The 15,287-nt window shown below is 57.6% G+C and overlaps 1 protein-coding gene across 1 annotated transcript; it reads left to right on the top strand.

Annotated features, from left to right (window-relative positions):
* The first annotated feature begins 11,874 nt into the window (after positions 1-11,874).
* On the top strand, positions 11,875-14,415 carry LOC141989704 (bone marrow proteoglycan-like). Its single transcript, XM_074956636.1, is given in 5 exon segments — positions 11,875-11,929; positions 12,361-12,536; positions 13,136-13,270; positions 13,770-13,881; positions 14,360-14,415. Coding segments are annotated over 5 exon segments (534 nt in total).
* Positions 14,416-15,287: the final 872 nt, after the last annotated feature.

Genomic DNA, 15,287 nt, shown 5'->3' with positions numbered 1-15,287 from the left:
TGGATGTGTTGCTCCTTGACTTTAGCAAAGCTTTTGACACAGTCTCCCACAGTATTCTTGCCAGCAAGTTAAAGAAGTATGGGCTGGATGAATGGACTACAAGGTGGATAGAAAGTTGGCTAGATTGTCGGGCTCAACGGGTAGTGATCAATGGCTCCATGTCTAGTTGGCAGCCGGTATCAAGTGGAGTGCCCCAGGGGTCGGTCCAGGGGCAGGTTTTGTTCAATATCTTCATAAATGATCTGGAGGATGGCATGGATTGCACCCTCAGCAAGTCTGCAGATGACACTAAACTGGGAGGAGAGGTAGATACGCTGGAGGGTAGGGATAGGATACAGAGGGCCCTAGACAAATTAGAGGATTGGGCCAAAAGAAATCTGATGAGGTTCAACAAGGAGAAGTGCAGAGTCCTGCACTTAGGACAGAAGAATCCCATGCACTGCTACAGACTAGGGACCGAATGGCTCGGCAGCAGTTCTGCAGAAAAGGACCTAGGGGTTACAGTGGACGAGAAGCTGAATATGAGACAACAGTGTGCCCTTGTTGCCAAGAAGGCCAATGGCATTTTGGGATGTATAAGTAGGGGCATTGCCAGCAGATCGAGGGACGTTATCGTTCCCCTCTATTCGACATTGGTGAGGCCTCATCTGGAGTACAGTGTCCAGTTTTGGGCCCCACACTACAAGAAGGATGTGGAAGAATTGGAAAGGGTCCAGCGGAGGGCAACAAAAATGATTAGGGGACTGGAACACATGACTTATGAGGAGAGGCTGAGGGAACTGGGATTGTTTAGTCTGCGGAAGAGAAGAATGAGGGAGGATTTGATAGCTGCTTTCAACTACCTGAAAGGGGGTTCCAAAGAGGATGGATCTAGACTGTTTTCAGTGGTAGCTGATGACAGAACAAGGAATAATGGTCTCAAGTTGCAGTGGGGGAGGTTTAGGTTGGATATTAGGAAAAACTTTTTCACTAGGAGGGTGGTAAAACACTGGAATGCATTGCCTAGGGAGGTGGTGGAATCTCCTTCCTTAGAGATTTTTAAGGTCAGGCTTGACAAAGCCCTGGCTGGGATGATTTAGTTGGGGATTGGTCCTGCTTTGAGCAGGGGGTTGGACTAGATGACCTCCTGAGGTCCCTTCCAACCCTGATATTCTATGATTCTATCATCCTAAAGCTCTAGCTCTCTGTGGGGCATGGTGGCTCTGGCTCCCCGGGCTCCTCCTCGCCTTGCTCGGCTGGTACCTCCTGCTCCAGGGAGCCCTCATCTGAGGGTGGGTGCGAGAGACACCAGTTGGCCCTTCCAGCAGCAATATGCAGCCCAGATCTCAAACAATCCATGGAGCAGGGAGATGGAGCTGATCCAGTGGCCGGGGACACAGGTGTCCGGGATAGAGAGGGTCAGGGTGTCATTGGGGGGTCAGGGGACTTTGATGTTCCAGATGGAGAGGGTCATAGGGTTATTGAGGGGCCAGGGGACCCTGGTCTTCAGGCTGCAGTGGGGCTGAAGGTTATTGAGGACAGGTGACTCAGGTGTCCAGAACAGAGTGGGGCTGGAGACTAGCTGAGCACAGATCTGGGGTTACTGAGCCCCGTACTGTGCTTGCTTGGGTCTGACCCAAGCCCATGGGACCCATACAGTGTCTGCTGGGGGTGTGGAGGTTCCTACTGGGGCAGTGGCCTGTGGGTCAGGCTCCCCACAGGGTGGGGGAGGGGCTGTAGCCACAGAGACTTGGGCCCCAGGACTTACGGAGCTGGCGAGCAGAGATGGCCACCAGCAGGACGAGTGCCACGACCAGGAACAGCTTCATCTTGGGCAGACCTGGGGTGGCGAACTGCTGTGAGACAGAAACAGATTGAGCCCCTTCTACCCAGCCCCCCCCCCCCACCAACAGTTAGTGAGCCCATACTAACCCCCCTGCCTAGAGTCCATCTCCCTCCCTCCACTTAGCTCAGATTGACCCCCACCCCCCGCACCTAGGGACCTCCTGCCACTGCACCCTGACCTACCACCTGTCATAAATATAAAGGGAAGGGTAAACCCCTTTAAAATCCTTCCTGGCCAGAGGAAAAATCCTCTCACCTGTAAAGGGTTAAGAAGCTAAAGGTAACCTCGCTGGCACCTGACCAAAATGACCAATGAGGAGACAAGATACTTTCAAAAGCTGGGAGGAGGGAGAAAAACAAAGGGTCTGGGTCTGTCTGTATGCTGCTTTTGCCGGGGACAAAACAGGAATGGAGTCTTAGAACTTTTAGTAAGTAATCTAGCTAGGTATGTGTTAGATTATGATTTCTTTAAATGGCTGAGAAAAGAGCTGTGCTGAATAGAATGACTATTCCTGTCTGTGTGTCTTTTTTGTAGGTTAAGGTTTTGCCTACAGGGATTCTCTATGTTTTGAATCTAATTACCCTGTAAGGTATCTACCATCCTGATTTTACAGAGGTGATTCCTTTACTTCTATTAAAAGTTTTCTTGTAAGGAAACTGAATGCTTTTTCATTGTTCTCAGATCCAGGGGTTTGGGTCTGTGGTCACCTAAGCAAATTGGTGAGGATTTTTACCAAACCTTCCTCAGGAAGTGGGGTGCAAGGGTTGGGAGGATTTTGGGTGGAAAGACGTGTCCAAACTACGTTTCCCAGTAAACCCAGATAAAGTTTGGTGGTGGCAGTGGAAATCCAAAGGCAAAGGGTAAAATGAATTTGTACCTTGGGGAAGTTTTAACCTAAGCTGGTAAAAGTAAGCTTAGGAGGTTTTCATGCAGGTCCCCACATCTGTACCCTAGAGTTCAGAGTGGGGAAGGAACCTTGACACCACCAAACTCCTCTGGGCTAATGACTGCCCTCCAGCCAAGGCAGCCATTTCCAGCTAAGGTAGGGCTGGGCCAAGCAAGGGGGAAGAAGAGAGCCTGGAGCCTTGGCTCAGCTGGTGGGGAGGCAGGGGGGCTCTCACTCACCTGCCCTGTAACACAGGGATAATGGGCTATGGGCATCCATTGACTATTGACAGAAAGTGGCAGAGAGAACCCAGCATGTGCTGTTAGCCTATGGAACTCCCTGCCACAGGATATAAGGGGCCAAGAGCACTGAGCAGTGCCAGGCCTTTCTGAGCATCAGAGCAGCCTCAGTGGCCAACAGTGAGGCCTCGTGATCTCAGTCTCCAGGGCAGGAGCTGAGCAGCCCCTGGAGTCAGGCAGCGATCTGCTCCTCCCTGCCACAGAGAGGTGAATAATGGCAGTCACTTCTGCAAGGAAACCAGCACTGGCTGCTGTAAGAGCCAGGCCCCAACCGAGTGACCCCACTCTGGAGCGGGTCCCCATCACCCCCCATAGCCCCTGGGGTCACCTAGAGACCCCTCCCACATCCACCTCTGTGATGGCTGTGGGTCCTCAGCAAGCTCCGATGGCTACAGCCATCCCAGTCCCTTATATTGGGCTGGAACAGGAAGCTGGGGTTGTGGAAAGAGCCACTATCAGCTCCCAGCCCCTTGTGCTCCTCCTCCCCCCACCCCTCACCCCACGGCTTGCGACACCCCCACACCCAGGCTTGGTTCTGACCCACCAGCTGCCCTATGTCACCCTCCAGGGGCCATCAGAGGAGTTTACAAACGAGCTGTCTACAAAGTGCCCCCAACTCCCATAGACCATAGGGGGTCCGGGAGTCACCCTCTGCTGATGGTAGCAGAGAGCTGGACTCCCAGCCACTCGAGGACCCGCTTTAGAGTGACCCAGACTGTAAGGCTGGGCTAACAGGGGCTGTGGGTCAGGAGAGATGGGCACTGGCAGAGCTGAGGAGGGGGAGAGCCAAGGCTACGCAAACAGGTGCTGTGGGCAGGATTGAGGAATGCTGCTGTCACTCTCTTTCCCCCCCCCCCCCCCGTCACCAGTCCACTCTCAGGCCCTGCTGGCTCAGGGCGTCCCTGCAGATAAGCATCTCCCCCAAGTGCTGGGCAGGTTTCACAAGAGGATTTCACAAAGCAACGGCCATGCTGGGACCCCGGGGCCGTTTCACCGCTGGCTGCAGTGCTGGGTGCCTGGCCACAGGGAATGGGACAGCAGCCAACGGGCTGGTGCCCTCTACCCTGTGAGTGCCAGCATTAGGGTTCCCTCCCCTTCCCCACCAGCACTCCCTGGGGGGTGAACCCCTCAGAGCCATGGACCCCCTCCACTGCCATGGGACCCTGACCAGTGGCCCTGGGACTGGAGTGGGGTGATCACCCAGAGCCTGGCAAGTGGCCCTTCCCTGACTGTGGTGAGCAGTGGCACTGGGACCCCCAAGTCTGGGGGGGACTGGCCAGTGCTGAGCCCTGGGGCACAAATGCACCCCCCTCAGCTTTCCATAGTGCCCCCCCCACACAGCTGGCACTGATGCCCCTTGCAGAGTTCATCAGGCCCCATGAGCCCCACTTCCAACCCCCTGGAGAATGTGGAAGCTCTGGGGGCCCCGAGTGGGGGCTGAGCGGGGGCTCTGCCATGGAGCTGCCTTTAGTCCCAGCAGAGTTTCATAGACTCCAAGAGCAGGCAGCCCATTGTGCCGTCTGTCTGTGCTCCTGCATCATACCAGGCACTAGCCCTGCCCAGGGGCTCCTGCCTCCCACCCCAACGGAGCCAGCGCGGAGCCTCTAGAGAGGGCTGGACTGAAAGACTCCGAGTGATGGAGCATCTGCCCCCTCCCCGCCCCCACCCTCCACAGGCGAGTTGTCCCCAGGGCTGTGAGCACCGGGGTTACCCCTGCACCTCCCGGCACCTGCCCAGACAGCAGCTGGGTCAGGCTGGGCCTTGGCTTGGTGCATCCTGGGAGAATCGTTAAGTGGGGAGGTTAAGACGGGCTTAGCTGGCTCAGTGGGCAGGACAGAAGGTGGGAGTCAGGACAGCTGGGTTCTTTGCCTGGCTTTGCACCCACCTGTGTTGTGACCTGGACCAGTCACATCCCAGCGCCATGCCTCAATTTCCCCTCCCCACCCTTCTCTATTCAGACTGTGAACTCTTTCGGGTAGGGGGCTGTCTCTTGATTGTCTGTGCAGCACCTAGTACAATGGTGGCCTCGATCTCAATCAGGGTCTGTCCGGTGCCTGGCACAAAGGGGGCCCTGATCTTGGTCGACAAAGCCAGGCTGAAAGGCGGAGGGGATTTGCTGACAATCAGTGCTGAGTGCCAGTTGCCTGGTGGGAGCTTGGGCCCATCCAGAACAGTGAGTTCAGCCAATCTTAAATCTCTGGCAACCAGGAGCTACAGCGTGAGGGTAAACTGACACCGTGCTGTGGCGAGATAAGTAGCAAAAATTCCCAGGCCAGTGGTCCTTCCACTAGACCACAAGGTTGCTCTCCAATTCCACCTGCCCCCTTCTGTACAGTTTGGTGCAGTGCAATTGAAGCATTTGCAACATGTAGCTGCGAACTGGGCCGCTGTGAGACACCCCACCCCCTCCCGTGGACTCTCTGGTCCCGAACCTTGGCAGTTTGATGACCCGATTGTCACTGTAGCTGCAAAGATGTGTGTGGGGATCTCTCTCCTTCTCCACCCCCTGCCCCACCACAGGAAGTCCCCCAACCTTGCCCACGCCCCTCCCCTGCCCAGTCCAGGAAGCCATTCACTAGCTCTGCAGAATCCCTGAAAACGAAAGCGGTGGCCCTGGCTGTCTCCTGCCCTAGGCTGTTGTGTGCACCTGTCACAGGCAGCTGCTTATTGGGGGGGCCGCCAGCTGAGCTTCACCGTGTGTGGGGCCCCCCACTTTGCTCTCCACCCCCGGTGGGGTGCCTGCCCCTGCTGCAACCACGCTTCCCCAGCCCAGGTCCCTCCTCCAAACCCAGCCCCTCGCCCCCACTCCAGCTGGCCCCTCCCACCTCCCACAGGGGTGGTGTGTGTCCAAATGGGCCATTTCCTACTTTTCAGATGTTCCTGATCCCCTCAGTTCCCCCTTTCTGTCCCCTATCCCAGCACACATGGTGGGCAGGGATGAGGGGCTCAGGCACCAGCAGAGGGACAGAGCCTCTCAGAACCCCTCCCATCCTAACCCCTCACCTGAACCCCTTTCCTCCCCTACCACTCATTCACCCCTCCCCATAATACCCCACCCCTCGCCACAGTCCCAACCCTCTTGCCCCTGCTAGCACCCCAAATCCACCGCCCCGTGAGCATTCCCATGTGCCATTTATCTTCTCTTCTGAAATAGTTTCCACCCGTTCTGGCTGATCTGCCCTGCTCAGATCCCCATGTGAGTCCAAACCCCACACCCATGGAGGTGGCTTTTCCCCCACTCGGCTCTACCTCATTGACAGATTCCAGCCCAGGGCCGGTTTCAAAGTTGCCTGACCTGTGAACTTTATGAAATGCCAGCATTTTGCTGGGGGCACTGTATCTCAGCAACCCCTCAGGCCAACGACCCCACATTTGGGTTGCTCGCCCTGCCCTGTGCGCCTATAAGGCCTGGCGCATTTCAAGCCAGTCCATGGCCGCGGGCGGATTTTGGAGTACTGAGAAGACTCACAGAGTCGGCCTTTAACTGGCAAAGGCATCCTGCCACAAACTACAGCCTGGCTAGCGCCAGGCTGGCAGGAGCTCTGAAGAGGCTCTACGCAGCTCTCTGCAGTACTGCGGGATCAGAGTGGGACACTCCACACAGCTGAAGGAGAACGCCCCGTGGAGATGAAAACAGCCCGAAAACAATAGCTTGGAGCTGCTCCCTGCATGTTAGCAGCTGTTCCCATCCCCCTGGCCCAGGGCTGCAGGGCCTGTGATATTCATCAAGCATGTCCAGTCACAGCTCCTCAGCACAGTGTCCTTGGAGTATGCACCAAAATGGCAGAGCTTAGGCCAGTTTACACCAGCTATGGCCCATTGACATCAGCTGGGCTAGAAGGAGGCCGTGGGTCAGGGTTGAGGGATGTCGGCAGGCTGGGAGCGTGGGGAGCTCAGGACTGAGCTAGCAGGGGCCGTAGGTCAGGGATGAAGGCAGTTGGCAGGGCAGAGTGTGTGGTGACCCCAGGGCTGGGATAGCAGGGGCCATGGGTTGGGGCTGAGTAGGGTGACCAGATAGCAAGTGTGAAAAATCAGGACAGGATGTGGGGGGTAATAGGTGCCTATCTAAGACAAAGCCCCAAATATTGGGACTGTCCCTATAAAATCAGGACATCTGGTCACCCTAGGGTTGAGGGATGTCGGAGGAGCTGGGTGTGAGGGGAGCTCAGGGCTGGGCTAGAAGGAGGCCGTGGGTCAGGGCTGAAGGCGGTTAGCAGGGCAGAGTGTGTGGGGAGCTCTGGGCTAGGCTAGCAGGGGGCCGTGAGTTGTGGTTGAGGGAAGCTGGCAGGGCTGGGTGTGTGGGGAGCTCAGAGCTGGGCTAGCAGGGACCGTGGGTCAGGGTTAAAGGAAGTCGGTGGGGCTGGGTGTGTGAGGACCTCAGGGCTGTGCTAGCAAGGGCCGTGGGTCGGGGATGAAGGCGGTTGGCACGGCTGAGTTTGTAGGGAGTTCAGGGCTGGGCTAGAAGGGGGCCATGGGTTTGGGTTGATGGAAGTCTGCAGGGCTGGGGGGTGGGCGGTCTAGCAGGGGCCATGGGTTGGGGTTGAAGGAAATCTGCAGGCCTGGGTGTGTGGGGAGCTCAGGGCTGCTGCAACGATGCTGCCTTTGGTGGGACACTTCTGAGAGTATCAATTCAGTACAAATTGCTTAGAGCAGGGCAGTTACAGCCCAAGGCTGGGGTTCCTTTGCACAGACAGGCAAACCAAACCAGCCAAACAGCGAAGACTTCAGTTTTACCCCACTGGCTAACCACAAGTCACACAAGCAATTCCCTTAGACACTCCACTTTCCCAGCATCACCACCAGTGCCACTCGTCATGGGGATGAATGGTTATGAAAACGAATACGCCAGTAAAAGAAAAAGGTTCTCCCAATCCCAAAGGCCCAAGCCCCAGACCCAGGTCAATATACAAATTAGATCTTACCCACAAATCACGCTGTTGCCAATCCTTTAGAATCTAAAATCTAAAGGTTTATTCATAAAAGCAAAAAGATATAGATGAGAACTAGAATTGGTTAAATGGAATCAATTACATACAGTAATGGCAAAGTTCTTGGTTCAGGCTCGTAACAGTGGTGGAATAAACTGCAGGTTCAAATCAAGTCTCTGGAGTACATCCACAGCTGGGATGGGTCATTCAGTCCTTTGTTCAGAGCTTCAGTTTGTAGCAAGATTCCTCCAGAGGCAAGAAGCAGGATTGAAGACAAAATGGAGGAGTTTCCATGGCCTTTTATATTTTTTCTCTTGTGGGTGGAAACCCCTTGGTTCTCCTGTGCAAGAAGACAGTAAGATGGAAGTTTGGAGTCACATGGGCAAGTCACATGTCCATGTATGACTCAGTTCTTTACAGGCCGACGCCATTGTTTACATGCTAGTTTGAACCTTCCCAGGAAAGCTCAGATGTGGATTGGCGTCTCCATTGTCATTAAGTGTTTCTTGACTGGGCACTTACTGAGAACAGCCCCTTCTCAAGAAGCTGACCAAATGCTTCACAGAGGCTACTTAGAATTAAAACATATTGATATACAAGTACATAGCCAATATTCATAACTTCAACAACAAAAATGATACACCCATACGATAGCATACTCATAATCAGCAAATCATAACCTTTCCATAGATACTTTACACGAGAACCTTAGTTCAATATGTGCTGCAAATATATGTGTGTTGCAACAATGATCTATATTGTCACAGGTTATCTCAATAACATCACAGGGGAGCTCAGGGCTGGGCTAGCAGGGGGCCGTGGGCAGGGGTTGAGCGAAATCGGTGGGCTGGGTATGTGGGGAGCTCAAGACTGGGCTAGCAGGGGGCTGTGGGTCAGGGTTGAGGGAAGTCGATGGGGCTGGGTGTGTGGGGAGCTCAGGGCTGGGCTACCAGGGGGGCATGGGTGAGGGTTGAAGGAAGTCTGCAGGGCTGGGTGTGTGGGGAACTCAGGGCTGTGCTAGCAGGGGCCATGGGTCGGGGTTGAGGGAAGTCGGCGGGGCTGGGTGTGTGGGGAACTCAGGACTGGGCTAGCAGGGTCCATGGGTTGGGTTTGAGGGAAGTCTGCAGGGCTGAGTGTGTGAGGGACAGTAACAAAAGTGAGAATTGTCTGTAATACTTTTCTCAGGAAGAGGCATCTCCTTTCCGCCATTGGCCTTGGCATGGTCACCTGCTGGGTGCGAAGGGGTTTTCATTCTTCTCCTGGCACAGAGCCAGAGGCATGAGGCCTTTGGGATGGTAGCTGGCTGAGGTGGTAAGACTACACCATGATGAGCTGTTTGCAACTATCACGTGCTAACAGAGGAGACAATGGCCACAGCCAATGACCGACTATACCAGCCATCAGCCCCAGCAGGCGGAATGGGTGTAAAACCCGAGTGCCTACGGCTATGATCCAGGCAATCGCAGAGGGGCTCAAGGCAAAGAGGGGTCCCCTGAAAGCCAGATTTGGCCCGCCTGGCATCAGCTGCTCTGTCCTGCTCACTGTCCTCTGTACAGCGTGGCCTGGCAGGTATCATATGTGGGAGCACCCTAGAGTTGCTGTTGGAGCCCCCTGGGACAAACACCGTCACTGCTTCCGGTGACTGTAGCTAGATGGATGGACTCTTTCTTCTGTCTCCCTAGCCATGTCTACACTGGGGGTTAGGTCGGCCTAGCTGTGGTGCTCAGGGGGCGGGGTGGGGGGGTGCATTTTTCACACACACACGCGCACACACACACACACAGCGTGGCTTAGCTCGGTGGATCTAAATTTGGGGTGTAGGCCTGGGTGAGCTCAGCAGGACTGGAGGAGTCAGGAACCAGCATTATCAGGACAAGGTTCCCAGACACACAGGAGCTTGGCTTGGGACAGAGGCTGTGTCTACACTACCCAATCTGTGCCAGCACAGCTCCTGGGGTAGACATACCGTAGGCCAGTGGAGGAGCCTTTCCTGCTGTTGTAGAGACGCCATCTCCCTGAACAGCGTTCACTAGGCCAATGGCAACATCCGTCCATCTGAGTCCACTCTGGAGGTTGTGCCAGCACAGCTACTCTGGGTTCCCTGATGTTGCCGTGCCAGTGTTTTAAGTGTAGACCAGGCCTGAGAGGCAAAGGGACGTAGCAAGCCAGAGCCACAGCGTGGCTGGCTGGGGCCCTGGCTGCTGCCAGGCTGAACTCGGTCTCTGTGCCGAGTGAAGCTGGCCCGCTTGGGGCAAGGCTGCCTGGTGCTTATGCGAACACAGGAAGCTGTGCCCCTGCCAAGAGGAAAAGCCTCTGCACCAGGCAGTGCTAGCGGGGAGAAGCAGGAGGGCTGGAGGATGCAGCCGTGTGGCCTGTCCGTGGGGAAAATCATGACTTCTTGGGGGGCTGGGCAGGAAGAGGCAGACCCAAAAGACCAGGGACAGGTCCCATGGGAGCAGATCTCTGAGACAAGATGGCTCCAGGCTGTAGTGGCCAAAGGCCGAGTGAGACCCGATGGCCGGAGATGGAGGCTAGAGAGATTCAGGGCAAACCCAAGGCAGGTTTGAACAGTGAAGGGGATTCTCCCTGGGGACAACTCACCCAGGCGGGGGCAGATGCTCCGTCACTCAGAGTCTTTCAGTCCAGGCTGGGGTCACTGTCCAGAGGCTGCGCTCTGGCTCTGTTGAGGGCGGAGGCAGGAGCCCCTGGGCAGGGCCGATGCCCGGTGTGACGCAGAAGCACAGACAGACGGTGCAATGGGCTGCCTGCTCTTGGAGTTTACGGAGCTCTGCTGGGACTAAAGTCAGTTCCATGGCAGAGCCCCCACATCAGCCCCCACTCAGGGTCCCACATGCTCTCCAGGGGTTGGAAGTAGGGCTCATAGCACCAGATGAACTCTGCAAGGGGCACCAGTGCCAGTCATGTGTGTGTGTGGGGGGGGGCACTATGGGAAGTGGAGGAAGCCCATTTGTGCCCCAGGACTCAGCACTGGCTAGTCCCCCCAAGGTTCTGGGGTAGCTCGTAGGTCAGAGCTCAGACTGGGTGTGGGGGTGTCGCAAGCCATGGGGTGCGGGGGAGGGGGGAGGAGCACAAGGGGCTGGGAGCTGATAGTGGCTCTTTCCCCAGCTTCCTGTTCCAGCCCAATATAAAGGGCTGAGATGGCTGTAGCCATCGGAGCTTGCTGAGGACCCACAACCATCACAGAGGTGTGTGGGGGTCTCTGGGTGACCCCAGGGGCTATGGTGGGTGATGGGGACCTGCTCCAGAGTGGGGTCACTCGGTTGGGGCCTGGCTCTTACAGCAGCCAGCGCTGGTTTCCTTGGAGAGGTGACTGCCATTATTCACCTCTCTGTGGCAGGGAGGAGCAGATCGCTGCCTGACTCCAGGGGCTGCTCAGCTCCTGCCCTGGAGACTGAGATCACGAGGCCTCACTGTTGGCCACTGAGGCTGCTCTGATGCCCAGAAAGGCCTGGCACTGCTCAGTGCTCTTGGCCCCTTGTATCCTGTGGCAGGGTGTTCCACAGGCTAACAGTACGTGCTGGAATTTTCCTGACTGCTTCTGCCCATAGCCAATGTGTGCATGTACCCCCTTGTCCCTGTGTTTCTGGGCAGGTGAGTGAGAGCCCCTCTGCTCCCACATTGAGCCAAGGACCCGGGTTCCCTCCTCCCCCTTTGCTTGGCCCAGCCCTACCTTAGCTGGGAAAGGCTGCCTTGGTTGGGGGGTGGTCATCCACCCAGGGGAGCTTGGTGATAGGTCATGGCTCAGTGATTGGGGTGTCCCTAGACGGGGGGGGTCAGTCTGAGCTAAGTGGAGGGAGGGAGTGGACTCTAGGCAGGGGCGTCAGTCTTGGCTCAGTGATTGAGGGGGTTTAGATCGGGGGGGTCAATCTGTCTCTGTCTCACAGCGGTCCACCCCCCCCACCAGGTCTGCCCAAGATGAAGCTGTCCCTACTCCTTGCCCTCCTGGGGGCCATCTCTGCTCGCCAGCTCCGTAAGTCCTAGGGCCCAAGACCCCGTGGCTACAGCCCCTCCCCAACTCTGTGGGGAACCTGACCCACAGGCCACTGCCTCCAATGGGAACCTCCACCCCCCGTCCCCAGCAGACACTGCATGGACCCCATGGGCTTGGGTCAGACCCCAGCAAGCACTGTACGGGGCTCCGATACCCCAGACCTGTGCTCGGTTAGTCCCCAGCCCCACTCTGTTCCAGACACCTGGGTCCCCTGCCCCCAGTAACCTTCTGCCTCACCGTAGCCTGGACACCAGGGTCCCCTGGCCCCGCAATGATGCCCCTACCCTCTCTATCCTGGACACCTGTGTCCTCGGCTGCTAGAGCTGATCCTGCCTCCAAGGATTGTTTGAGATCTGGGCTGCGTCTTGCGGCTGGAAGGGCCAATTGGTGTCTCTCGCACCCACCCTCAGATGAGGGCACCCCAGAGCAGGAGGTACCAGCTGAGCAAGGCGAGGAGGAGCTGGGGGAGCCAGAGCCACCATGCCCCATGGAGAGTGAGAGCTTCAGGATGATAGTGCCGAGCACTGAGGGCCACACCTGTCACTATGTGTTTGTGAACAATTGCCAGCCATTTTAGAGAGCCCAAGTGAGTGGGGCAAGGGGACAGGTGGTGGGGAGGACGTGCAGAAGAGTCAGGAAGTGGGGTGGAAAGCCCATGGAGCTGGTGGATGGCCCATGGAGGAGGCATGGGGCTGGTAGAGGGGTGGCATAGGGGTGATGGGGGCCCATGGAGGCAGTGGAGGAGGCATGGGGCTGGTGGAGGGGTGGCATAGGGGTGATGGAGGCCCATGGAGGCAGTGGAGGAGGCATGGGGCTGGTGGAGGGGTGGCATAGGGGTGATGGGGGGGCCCATGGAAGCAGTGGAGGAGGTATGGGGGCGGTGGAGGGGGCATGGGGTGGTGGCATAGGGGGTGATGGGGGGGCCCATGGAGGCAGTGGAGGAGGCATGGGGGCGGTGGAGGGGGCATGGGGTGGTGGCATAGGGGTGATGGGGCGCCCATGGAGGCAGTGGAGGGACAGTAGATGGCAGTGGGGTAGTGGAGACAGTATAGGGGCAGTGGAGGGGACGAAGGGGTGACATGGGGGGCATAGGGGCAGTGGATGGTGCATGGGGTGGTGGCCGGTGGATGTGACTCTGTGCCTGGGCCCTGACTGCCCCATGTCCCCATCACTCTTTCCCCACAGAAACTGTGTACTCGCTGCTACCGTGGCCGCCTGGCCTCCATCCACAGCCATTCGACCAATGAGCGCCTGCGCTGCACAGCGCACGCCCACACCAACTGGGGCCAGGTGTGGATCGGAGGCGTCACCTCCCGCTGGGTAAGGAGAGCGTCTGGCCCTGCTGCCCCCGTTCCTCCCTGCCTGGGCCTGGCCCAGAACACACACACACCCCGACTCCCTCATCAGGGCCCTGCCAGCTCTGAGGCTGGCCTCCCCTCCAGTGCAGAGCGGACAGGGGAATCCATCCTCCACTGCAGCTCAGTGTGTCCCCAGCTGGGACCCCGCTCAGGGCAGCCCCAGCCCACCCCCCGCTTGCACCCTGGGAGGTAGGCCTGGGCAGCTCAGGTGTGGGTCCCAGCTGACCCCCAGATAGCTGGCAGTATCCTTGTGACTCATTGACCTTGGCTGCCCATGAGGTGCCAGGGCTGGTGCCAGAGCAGAGACTGGTGCCAGCAAGTCACAGGTACTTTCCAGCAAATCCAGAGCCCCTCACTGTGGCCCCTGGCAGGCTCCAATGCAGGGGCTGGAGGGGAGGGGATTTCCTGGGACACTCTGCAGATGGGACAGCACAGATCCTACTCCAGCCACTTCCCCACAGTTCTGGCGTGTGCACTCCTGCTGGATCAGCCACAGTCCCTGGAACTACTCCAACTGGGCTGGAGGGAACCCCTGGTGCTTTTGGAAAATGTGTGTTGCCCTGTGCACTGCAGGTGAGGATCCCGCTGTGGGGGGAAGGGCGGAGGTGGTGATCTATTCACTGCTTGTGGGAACAAGAACCCTTGGGCAGGGAAACCGGGGATCTGAGTGTAGGTGGGGTCATGGGGTGTAGGGCAGGGGATGCGAGGGGAGGTGAGGCCGTGGGGTAGGGGATCTGAGGGTAGGTGGAACCGTGGGGTGTGGGGCAGGGGATCCGAGGGTAGATGGGGCTGTGGGTTTGGGGCAGAGGATCTGGGTTAGTGGTGCTATGGGAGTCTGGGGCAAGGAATCCAGGGTTTGCTGTGAGCTGGGTGCCAGGTGCCAGCTGGGAGGGGACTAACCTCTCTCTCTGCCAGGTGATCACTGAAGAAGCGTCAGCTGCCAAACTCGCCTGCCCTTTACCTGCAAGTACTGAGGGGGCTGTTCCCCCCCACGGGATCCTGCTGCCCACACCTCTCCGCTGGCCTGAGACTCCCCACTCTGCTCTGCCAGAGACGCCCCTGCTCCCTGGACTCAGCTCTACACCCGGCCCTGCCCCAGCTCCCTGAGGGGGCAGCCCCTACCCTCCACCCTCGCTCATTGCCTGTGACTCACTGCAATAAAACAGTGCTTCACTCATCACCCCTGGTATTGCTCCTTCCTGCCCCGGGTCAAAGAGGGCCCTCCAGGGGGCAGGGCCAGGGTGGGGGGAGGGCAAGAGGTGGCCTGGGGGGAGAGAGGCTGGAGGTTACCTCCACCCAGGGATGGAGTTGGGAGGGGGAGTTACCACTTCACAGGGCATTACGGAGCCTACTAGTGGGACCCGCATCCAGTTCTGGGGTCCCCCTACCCCCGGGACATTCCCAGCAAGCAAAAGGCTCAGAAAAGCCCAATCAGAACGGAGCTGAGGGCTGCAGCCCCTGCCATAGGCTGCACCGTCAGGAAGTGCCAGCCATTTTGTTCAGCAAGAGCAGCTTTGGGGGTTTTTGTGCCCAGTCTGTGCGCCCCGTCGGTGGGAGGAGATTTCTCACAGCAGAGGCTCTTCAGTCTGGCAGGGGCTGGGCACGGGCACGCACCAAATTCAGACCAGAAACAGGGGGCATGTTTTTTACATGGAGGGTATCTAACTCCTGGATCCTCTTCCCAAGAGATGGTGGGTTTTCCAGCGCCTGGGGGCACCGAATCAAAACCGGACGCCTGTCTCAGACAATACGCCATACTGGAGCCTCTTGGGGGGGGCGGTGGGGGGGGAGAGCGCTGTGGGAGGTTCAGGCAGTCAGACAAGATGGGCACAAGCCGGGCAGAGTGGGCCAGGGGCCTCCAGTGACCTCTGGAGAAGGTTAAATGCAGATCTGGATTAGTTCCTCGTTAGCATTTATGTGATTTCAGGGAGGAAGGTGCTGAGGTGTCCTGCTCCCTCGCTTTTACAAAGAAGCACAGA

The sequence above is a fragment of the Natator depressus genome, chromosome 6 (genome assembly GCF_965152275.1).
Source record: "Natator depressus isolate rNatDep1 chromosome 6, rNatDep2.hap1, whole genome shotgun sequence".
In the NCBI taxonomy this organism is placed as follows: domain Eukaryota; kingdom Metazoa; phylum Chordata; order Testudines; family Cheloniidae; genus Natator; species Natator depressus.
Note: the sequence above shows the minus strand (reverse complement) of the source record. Positions and strands in the feature narration are given on the sequence as shown.